Source organism: Myotis yumanensis, unplaced genomic scaffold, assembly GCF_028538775.1.
Source record: "Myotis yumanensis isolate MYYU_CA2020_CCGP unplaced genomic scaffold, mMyoYum1.0.hap1 SCAF_13, whole genome shotgun sequence".
Classification (NCBI taxonomy): domain Eukaryota; kingdom Metazoa; phylum Chordata; class Mammalia; order Chiroptera; family Vespertilionidae; genus Myotis; species Myotis yumanensis.
Window position 1 is genome coordinate 18,345,362 of NW_027223764.1, and position 10,232 is coordinate 18,355,593.

At 55.5% G+C, this 10,232-nt stretch overlaps 1 protein-coding gene across 4 annotated transcripts; it reads right to left on the reverse strand.

The window, feature by feature from the left end:
- Positions 1–883: 883 nt before the first annotated feature.
- On the reverse strand, positions 884–10,059 carry SFXN3 (sideroflexin 3). 4 transcript variants are annotated; one of them, XM_070432472.1, is made up of 11 exons: positions 9,886–10,059; positions 7,448–7,611; positions 6,706–6,876; positions 6,260–6,358; positions 5,831–5,906; positions 5,586–5,671; positions 5,193–5,320; positions 4,963–5,012; positions 4,002–4,051; positions 3,492–3,539; positions 884–3,218 (listed from the first exon to the last, which is right to left on the reverse strand). In XM_070432472.1, exons 2-11 carry the CDS (start codon positions 7,606–7,608, stop codon positions 3,122–3,124), a joined length of 966 nt encoding a protein of 321 aa, XP_070288573.1. In that variant the 5' UTR covers positions 7,609–7,611; positions 9,886–10,059; the 3' UTR covers positions 884–3,121. The 4 variants fall into 4 exon arrangements, with proteins under 4 accessions (XP_070288573.1, XP_070288574.1, XP_070288572.1 ...); XM_070432473.1 differs by lacking the exon at positions 9,886–10,059 and adding an exon at positions 9,827–9,885; XM_070432471.1 differs by lacking the exon at positions 9,886–10,059 and adding an exon at positions 8,860–9,087.
- Positions 10,060–10,232: the final 173 nt, after the last annotated feature.

Sequence of the window (10,232 nt, forward strand, 5' to 3'; positions counted from 1 at the left end):
ATGGAATTGAAACTGGTTTTCTATTTAATCAGGAATAGGAATTTTGCCCTGGCCAGTGTTCTCCAGTGGTTAGAGCGCCAGCCCGCACACTGAAGTGTCTTGAGTTCGAGTCCAGTTAAGGGTACATACCTGGTTTGCGGGTTCACTCCCTGCCCCAGTCAGGGCACCAGTAGGAGGCAACCAGTCAATATGTCTCTCATATAGATGTTTCTCTCTCCCTCCCTCCCTCCCTCCCTCCCTCCCTCCCTCCCTTTCTACTCTCTCTGAAAAGCAATGGAAAAAATGTCCTCAGATGAGGATTAACAACAAAAAAATTAAAGAATGGGAATCTTTGCTTATGCTACTTCAGGTATAAAACCCTCAAACTTGGAAACCCCTCAGTGGCTTTTCAGTAAAAAGGTCCATGTACACTTGTGGGCCTATCAGTTTTGCTGGCCTGGAATGTCAAAGGGACTAGGAAAATGACTTCAGGTTTGGCTAGCAGCTGGCAGGTAACGAAGAAGCATAGCACAGTGGGTGCAGTCACACAGCTCGGCCTGCATTCTGCCTCCACCACCTCCTAGTTGTATAGCTGAAGGCAACTTTCTTAACTTTGCTAAGAATGGACACATATGACTGGTCTCACAGGAGTGGTAGTGAAGATGGAAAGTGATAATGGACTTTTACTTCATTAGGTCTGTCACCACACAGTAGGACTCAATGAACAGTAAGTAGCTGGTGTCACTCCCACTGCCCATGACAAGTAAACTTCCCAAGAGGAGTGAGTGAGCCCAGGCCAAGATAACAAGTTCACTTCAGGCTGCTATGGGACCATTCGGCCCTAAAGATGTCTCCCCACCACTTAGTTTGAGAGCTTTGGGCTGAAAAAAGGAGATGAGAGGTATTTCGTACAGAGAATAGGGAATGGATTTTAATATAGACTCATTCATGTTTATTCTTTTGACTCTTCCAAAGCCAAGGCTTAGGGTAAAAGAGGCAACTATAAACTGTTTAATAGTAGCTCTCACCAGCTGCACATTGGCATGAACTTTTAGCCTCAGATAACCCAGGAAAAAAAGGGAGGGGGGTTACAGAATCAGAGAGGGAGTAGAAGGCCCTGAGGTAGGCGGAAGGGGTGTTAGGTGGCTAATGGTCCCTGTCAGGTTTGTTTCCCTGTTGTATCAATGGGGCAAGGAGGGGTCTGGAGGGTGTGTCAGTGCACTATTTCTCTCTGGTGATGCTGGGCAGTCCTCAGCTCTCTAGTCTTCCTCTATGCAGGGGCCTCCCTGGGGACCAGATGCTACCGCCCCATACCAAATGCCTGAAGGGAACCAAGGTGTGATCAGCACCCCTAGCAACCAAGAAAACGAAGCCAGGACTCCATCTGCTGAGGGAATAGGAGGGCATCTACTGCCTATACTAGTATTCCCTCTCCTTTAGTACTCAGGTGCTGATGGAAGACTGATTTTCTAATCTCAGAGCGCCCTCTGCTGGGAACTGAGGCTCCCTACAGAAGGAGAGGGAAGAGACCAAGACCTGGACTCTGTGGGGAGAGAAGGAAAGGCTCCTCCTAGGTACTCAGGGCCTAGGCCCTAGAATCAAGTGAAGATCAAGAAGCAGAGCCTGGCCAGCGCGGCTCATTGGTTGGGCATCGACCTATGAACCAGGAGGTCATAGTTCTATTCCCGGGTTTCGGGCTCGATCCCCAGTGTGGGGCGTGCAGGAGGCAGCCAATCAATGATTCTCTCTCATTGATATTTCCATCTCTCTCTCTCCCTCCCCCTTCCTCTCTGAAATAAAAATATATATTTTAAAAAAAGAAGTAACAAGTTTTCAGTTTATTGCATAACAATGGCATCATAGCTTTTGTTATTGGTGGCTGCTGGTTGGGGGAGCAGGAAAATGCTCTTAGGGGATCCTGCTGGGGCCTTCACCCTCCCACTTCAGCCAGAGGTCATGGGAGTGGGAGTCAAGATCCAACTCTGTACTCTTAGTTTGCTAGCACCTAGCACATACTCCGCCCCCAAGCCCACCTCACCCTTGGACCAGCCATTGATGCTTGATGCTTGGGCCCCTCCTCCTCTTGGGGGTTAGGGGTGGGAGCAGGGCCAAGCCTCAAGAAAGAAAAGGAGCTTAAGGTGGGGGGTCCTACTGAATGTCTAACAAGGGTCAAAGGAACACAAAATTCCCTGTCTTAAGATCGTACACTTGTGGCCTTAGTTGCCCTTGAGAGTGTACTAGTTACACCCATTCAGATACCTGTGGGGTTTAAGCACTTCCCACAGCTGTGTCCCTCTGTAAGAAGGTGCGATAGGAGCTCTGGAATGCTTCTCTGCCTTGGTGACTTTTTGGTTGAGGGTTTGGGAGAGGGTTGCGGTTGCAGGTTTAGATTTGAGGTGATAATGTAGAGTGGACCAAGAACTCCCAGCATTATGCCCGAAGATGCCCACATGGCAGCGGAGGGGGGGATGGGGAGCTGGCAAGAAAAGTACAGGATACTGGCATTCCTTTGTTCTGGTAGAGCAGCAGAGAGGAAATGATCTATTCCAGGATGTGGGGAGAGTATAAGCCCCCTGCCTCCCTGAGCCTGACAGGCCTTCCTCTGCCAGCCCCGTTCCTGAGTCAGCTTTGGGAGCCAGGAAGTAGAAATCTGGAGGATTCAACCCAGTCTGGTTTGCTAGTGTCCCTCAGTCTGTCCTGAGATCCCGGGGCTTCTCTTATGTCCAGAAGGAGTGAGGTGCTGTGAGAAATGGCTTGGCCAGTGGAACTGTCCAAGTCCCATAGCCTGGCTGGCTGGCAGGTGGCAGGAGGCCAAGAGGAGAAGCCAGATCAGGACACCCCGGGACAGCATGTCTGCTCCTAGCTTCTAGGACAGTGTGTACACACACACATATCACATATGCATATACGAAGACACGCTAGTGCAGCAGAAAGGGATTATGTGACCCTGCTCTTTGGAATCAGAGAAGAGAGAAAAAGACTAATTAGGTACCTTTCCCAGCCTAGTGGATTGCTGGTCTCAATGGCTGCTCCCCACCAAGCCCCTTGCTCAATATCAGGCAGAAGAGAAAGTGGCAGGATGGCAGGGCTCCAGAAATGCAGCAGCCCAAGGAGATGAGGGAGGGCCAGGGCTGACTCTCCTTCAGAGCCCCTTGTTGTAGTAGACGACTTCGATGCTGGGGTTTTGCTGACGGATCTGAGCTCTCAGCTCTGGCTCCAGCCTGCTCACATGTATGGAGCTGCAACAGAACAGCACAGCCAGGCTGAGTGTCCCCTCAACCCGACCCCCCTCAGGCTAAGGGATCACCATCCCTCCTCTTTCCAAGCTGAAGGATCTTCATCAAAGGGCAGGAGGCCCAGATCACTGCCATTTCCCCTCCCCCAGAGTAAGCTGAGTGCCTGCCAGGCCTCTTCCTGGAACACGATGAAGGACCCTAAGGTCAGCTGGTTCCAGGGATATGGAGACCATACAGAGCCCCCAGCCAAGCCCAGGGTGGGGGGAGAGCACTTACCTTCTCTGGGGGAACAGGGCGCAGCACAGGGGGGTGGCAAATACCAGGCTGGGGAGAAGAGTGTTGGGAAGGTTTGTGAAGCTTTGACCTAAGGGAGTTCCCTCCCTGCACCCCACCCCATTTCTGGACCCTGCCCCTAGGGGTGGTGACTGATTAAAGCCAACACTGACATTAGGTTCTGGCTGAGGAAAAACCCAGAGTTCCACAGCCAGAGAGCGAGAATCAGAAATTCAATGGGCATCAAACTCCTGGATGGTACCAACATGTATATTCTCAATGGTTTCCTCTCAGAGAGGAAGACTGGAACCCCTTCAACTGGACTCCCAACCTTCCAGGACAGGGATCAACCCCTCACGCACACAGTATGCCCTATGGGTGTCCAACACCCCTACCTTCTTACTGTGTGAATGAATGATGTATATATAAACATCTTAAAGGCAATAAATGCCCACCCACATCCACCCTGGAAAGGGCACTCCCACACCTCTAGCTAACTCCCTGAGCACTTACCAGAAGCCCACCAGTCCCACCTGCAGGGGCGCCCCCAGCCAGGGACGGCGCTGTGGGAGACAGAGACAATGGAATGACTTGAGTCCCCTGCCCGCGCTGCCCCTACCCCATTGCACTCACCATGGCTCTACCCCTTCAGCCCTGCCTTTCAGCCACTGAAACATGGTCTTTTTCTTTCTCCCAAACGTATAACAGGGTTGGGACCTTTAGATCACTGCCTTCCACTCCAGCCAGGCCTGTTTGCTGACACCCTCCTAGTGTCCCCTCACCCACTCTGGCCTCAGAATTAGATCCCATGGTACTCCCGGCCCCTCTTTCTCTTCCCTCACTTCCTCCAGGAGCTGCCATCTTTAGGGAGCCTCCTCTGACCCCAGTGGGGCTGGGGAATGGTGCCCCACTCATTTCCTCCCATCTCAGTGGCACGAATTTGTCCCTTTTCAAACATCTCCTCCTCTGCACACTCTTCTCCATTTGCTCCAGCCACATGGACCCCATCCTGTTACTCAAATGTGCATAGTTGGTGTTCAGTAAATATTTGTGAAAGAATGATCCACTGAATGAGCCGGAGCGTGTATTCCTGTGCCTTGCTTCCCTGTCCTGTTTGTGCGTGTGCATGTCTCACTGTTGTCATTATGTGACAGCATGAGTTCGATAGCAAGAGTGACTATGATAGCCCATCCTTGGTGTGTGTCAGAGGCTCTGAGTGACACCAGTTTCCTTCCGGATAGAAACCATTTCCCTCCTTCCCTTATCTTCTCCTCCTGTTCACTCAATGTTCCTCCACTCCAGCCCATCCAATCTGTTCTTGCTGAATGAATGAGGGTGGAGGAGGCAGCATAAGGGTGGGGCAAACAGGTGGCAAGTCTTAGACTCAGGTCAGGCTGGAGAGGGGGTTAGGGATTGGTCACTTCTGCTCCCCCTCACCACTACTTCCAGGACAGGAGAGGTGAGAGTGACCTACCTTCAGGAAGTCTTTCTTCTCCAAAGTGTTCATGATCACAGGGGGAATGGCTGAGGGGAGAGCGGAGCAGGGAGGGAAAGAGTAAGTAAAGCGGCAGAAGGGACCCTAAGAAAGGGGGAGCCCCCTTCACAGTTCTTCCCACTACCACCAGGAATCCTCAAAACCCAGGAAGAACTACACCCCCTTTCTCCCAGGGCCTCCCGTGCCCCACCCAGCCACCTCTGCCTCACCCATGGCAGGAATCGCCATGCCGATTCTCGATATCACCACCTGGAATATTCCCTGTTTGGCCGCAGTCGCTGACTGGCCAAGCTTCTGGCCTGCCTCATCAGTCACGGGGATGCCCACCTGCAGCTCCCTGAGAAGGGAAGGGGTGAGGGTCAGATCACAGGCCCCAAGTCCCTCCCACAATGTCCTCATGGGCAGCTATTCCCAGGGCCCGCTCAGACATCCTAGATTGAAAGGCTGGTTCTCTCCTCCCAGATCCTGGGGTCAGACTGAGACGAGGCCCAGCAGCTCATGCTCAGGGAGAGGACAGTCCCCACGCAGGCTGGTGTGCACCGCTAGATGGTGTGCCCACACCCACACTGGACGTGCACAGGCCAGGCGTCGGCGCCACTCACCTCTGCCTCATCAGAGGGATGTTGATGCAATTTGCAGCTGCCACAGCTGCAAAGGGCACAAATCTGCCAATCAGGGGGGGCAGGTGCTGGGGGAGGAAAGATGCCAGTTAGTGGCCCCAAGGGCCATGGGGTGGTGAGGAACTCTGGGAAGAGATACATGAAGCCTGTCGGGTGGTGTAGAAGGGTGATGGGGAAGGAGGTGGATAAAGGATGATTGGGGACCAGTGGAATGGGGGGTCATTTACCTTGGTGAGGGATTTGAGTCCCAGGGCCGTGGCCACAGCCCCTGTGGTGGCACTCACGTAAGCTGTTCCCAGCTGCCTGTGGGTGGAAGAGCCAGGACATAAGAGGGGAGGCGAACAGTCCAGCATGTGGTTTTTCCTTCAGGGACATGCCAAATCCTCAACCCATGAGGCGTGGGAAGGTGGCCTCATTGCAGAGAAATGCCTCCCGTGCTCCAGTGTCACCCCAACCTCCCCCCCTTGAAGAAGAGTGGGCCCCCCAAAGCATACACAGGTGGACCTCATGTCCTCAGGCCAGGAAAGTGGGAAGGAGGGCAGGCGGAGAGGAGGCCATGGAGACGCTGGCTGCACAGGCCCCTGATGAACAGGATCAAACGGGGGAGAGCAACAGTGGGGAGGGAGAAGAGTCCCCAGGTACAGAGGAGTTCTCACCCCATAGTGATGGGAGCGTCGCCGCTGCGGTTGGAGTAGTTAACGATGGCATTGAAGGACTGATTCACCCACTGCCAGAACACCACGGTGGGGGTCTTCCTGAGGGAACAAAGACACTTACTTCTCGCCCCTCTATCGGGTCCCTCCTCCTTGGACCCTGATCATGAAACCCCAAAGGTTATTCCTAAAGCTTCAGGAGGGAGCCAGTTGATGAGCCTAAATCCTGCTCTGGTGACCCCTCCCCACTTATACAAACACACCTACTGTCTCTGGGGTGGGAGGGCCCCGGGGCTGAGTTCTGAGGAGTGGAAGGGATTCTAACACAAGCTGTCACCCACCTCCTATTTTCTGCCCACACGGGCCCGGAGAGGAAGCACCTAGTCATGAAGCTATGCCCTAGCTGGGACAGAGTGCTCAGCGGGGGGAACCCACAGCACAGGACTTACCTATAGAAGGTGAGCATGCAGCCGGTGATGGTCATGTTCATGGGCACCTGGGCTGACATGCGGCCAATCAGGATCACCTTCTCCCCTGTGTCAGGATGGAAGGCAGAGTCGTACACATACTTGGCCCTCCACAGCTGGTCTTCGGTCAGCCCTGGAATCACCACGCCGGCCCTGCAAAGGTTATCAGGGGACATACAGGCCACTCTAGGGGGCAGACATGCCCTCCCCAGCCCGCCTGGCTCAGGGGGAGACTTTGGTCCCCAATCTCAGAATAAAGGAGCTCCTGGTGTGCAGAAGAGAATCTAATCTTCCTGAAGTAGGGAGCTCCTGTTCCTTTTTCCCTTCTAGCCACACAGAGAGGGCTGCCCTGTGTTTCTGCCCAAATACTGGTGGTTTCCAATGGGTCAAAAATGGCTAGGGGGATTGCAAGGGTTTTTCCTCCTGGAGACAAAGGGGATGCCCTCCTACCTCCTTGGGACTCAACTTTGAGCCCCTCTGTTCTTGCAGAGGGTGGCCCAGCAGTGGGATGGGTCCCTGTAGGGGTTTGTGAGGCATAAATATCAAGGCCACTTCCTCAACCCAAACACCCCAAAATCTTTTGGGTTAAAGCTCTGTGCCATAGTTGTCCGTGATTCCAGCAGATAGGGACAGGGAGTGAGGGCTGGGGACAGGTGCAAAGGGTTCTGTATTAACGGCAGGGAATGAGACCTGGGGTATAGGATCAGATGGGGAAGGGGGTCACCTGTAGTTCTGCACGATGTTCCGGGAAGCTTCCAGCTGTGCCCCAGACAGCAGCAGATTTCGGGGGTCAGTAACAGTGAAGAAGTGCCGGGCTCTGCCCAGGAAAGTGCTTTGATCCCAGCGAGGTTCCTGGATGTTGATATTTAAGGGCAACTCACCCATTTTCTGCAGGGCAGGGAGCAGGGTCAGAGGACTCCAAGGAGAGGGTCCCAAGGCTCCACCTGGGGGAGCCTTTGGTGGCCCTGCCCTTGTCTCTGGGCCTATCGCCTATCCCTTCTGGAGCTCAAGGTGACTCCAGATCTGTAAGCAACAGTGGGGGGAGGAGCTGTTTTCTAGGCAATGTCCTGGCCCAGGGACCTACCACCACTGGAGGAGGCTGAGGGTGGAGGGAGGTGGGTGGGGACAGAACCAGGAAAACAGATTTTGTGCTCTGGCCTAGTGCAGATTTTCATGAGCGAGAATTTACATGTGTGTGGTTGATGCATGAGCAACAACTAATCCCATGCAGCTACTCTTGTGCTCTGTTTGCGCAAAAGTGCATATTATATGCATCCCACATTTAAGTTCATGTCAGCTTCAGGCCCCAGCTGCCCTGAGACCTGGATACAAACTCCCAAGGCTACTTGGGAAGGTAGCGTAAGCCAGCCCACACCCCAGACCCAGATTGGACGAGAGTGGGAGCTCATTGGCCATCCTAGGGCTTATCTATCCTAGATCTCAAACAGGAACTCTGATGCCAGCTGGGTGTGTGTGTGTGTGTGTGTGTGGTGTGTGTGTGTAATCCACACTGAATGGCCCAAGGCTCTCCTTGTTCCCCAGCTGGGCAGGACTGGCACAGAAAGCCACCCCCTCTCTCCCTGAGCCACCTGCCTCCAGAAAGAGGTGAGATTCTGTAAGTGCCCCCTCCACCCAGCATTGAGAGGAAAGCCTGAACCAGCCATCTGGCTGCATTTGGGCAAAATCCTGCAGAATGACTAATCCTCATTAACCACACTTCCTCCCTCACAGGCAGACACACCCTCCCCTCTCCACACACTCACACTCACATACCCACACACAAAGACACCATCATACTCGCCCTACGCAGACATACAAACAGGGTGGACACACCCTGCATGCACTGGCCCACAAAGACCGTTAATTGCACAACCCCCCCCCCCCCCGCCACACACACACACACACACACACACACACACATGCACCTACAGCCCATATCCATCAGTTGCAGACACTTGAATGTGTGGCCCCACAGAGCCCCACCCTGACATTTTCCTCCCAATTAACCTCTCCTCGTGCCCCAGGGGCTTTCCTACAGACTCATAAACTGAACCCAGAAAGCACAGGCCTTCATCTCCTACTCCCAGCCTCCGACCCCCTACTCGCCGGACCCCAAAACCCTGCCCGAACACTCACGGTTTCCTGGGCTCCTGGCCTCTGCAGCTCTCCGCGCTTCACCCCCGCCTTCCCACCCATCACGTGTAACGTCACGCGTGACGCTAACCATCAGGAGGGGCGGGGGCTACCCCCGGCGCGTCCGCCCTGCGTGCCCAGGGATTGGCAGAACCTGAGAGCAGTGGGTGTCATTTGGGGCGACGCCCCCAGACTGGGCTACCGGGATCCGGCCCCACGCTACCTCCCAGAGCCAATCCGGGCTCCGGGATCGGTTCTGGCCCCGTCCGCCGCCAGAAAGAGGAGGGGAGGAGCCGTGGGCGCTTGCAATCCCCTCGCTGGCCTCGGGGGGCTCCTGGCCTCGGCCGCAAGGGGTCTAGGTGTCCAGGGCGAACCCTTGCCGGGCGCAGGCGGGCGGCGTGGAGGGACTGTCCTCTGACGGTGCGCCCGGAGGGGCTCGGGTTACCTCCCGGTCTGTTTACTGGTTGGCAGCCTTGGCAGTGGCTTCAGCCTCCTCGGTCTCCTGGGCTGCTCCTTCCTCGCAGCACCTCGGCCTCCACCCGCCTCACAGTCCTGTTCCGTTCGTGCCCGTGCCCCTTCTTCGCACCCAGTCCATCCCCATCCCCATCCCCGTCCTTGTTCTCCGCTGTGACACCTAGCCTCACTAGGTCCCCGGGTTCCTTATGCCCCCAATCCCTATCCCTTGGCCTTAGCCACAGCCCTGGGTGGGAAGGGACAGAGTCTCAAGGTTCTGTCTGCATCAAGCAAGTGGATCAGAAAGGTTCTTCCTCCCCCTAGAGTCCTGGAACCAGCTGCCGCTCCCTGCGACCTTGCCATGACTGGGTGGCCAGGGAGACACTTTCTAGCAAAGGAGGAGGATGCGTGTGAAGAAAGCAGCTCTCAGACACACACACACACACACACACACACACACACTCACCCAGTCACAGTACAGAGCCCCACCCCCAGGCTCCAGTCCACTCCTGCCCACCGCGGCTCACGCCCCGCTCTGCCCAGGTGACGTTCCCTCCCTGAGGCCGCGGGGCTGACCGCAGAGGGCTGGCAATTCCTTGAGCCCTGGTAGCTGGCACGGCCTGGAGAGGTCAAGGTCCTGGGCTCCCCTGTGCTGAACCGTTAGTGGAGCCGACCCACGCCCTGAGTTCGCGGTCGAGGTGGGCATCCGAACTCCAACGGGAGTGGCTGGAGCCCAGCAGCCCAGCCCAGGAGAAAAACGGCTGTCCTGGGTGCCTGAGAGGTGGCGGGAGGAGTGACTGGCGGCGCCTCAGCCAATGGGAGCGCGGGACTGCTCAGGCCCGCCCCGCTCCCGCAGCCTCGGCGAGGCGTGGGCGGGGTCCCGCGCTGCTGCAGTCGCTCGCGCCCGCGGGCGGGCGAGGCCG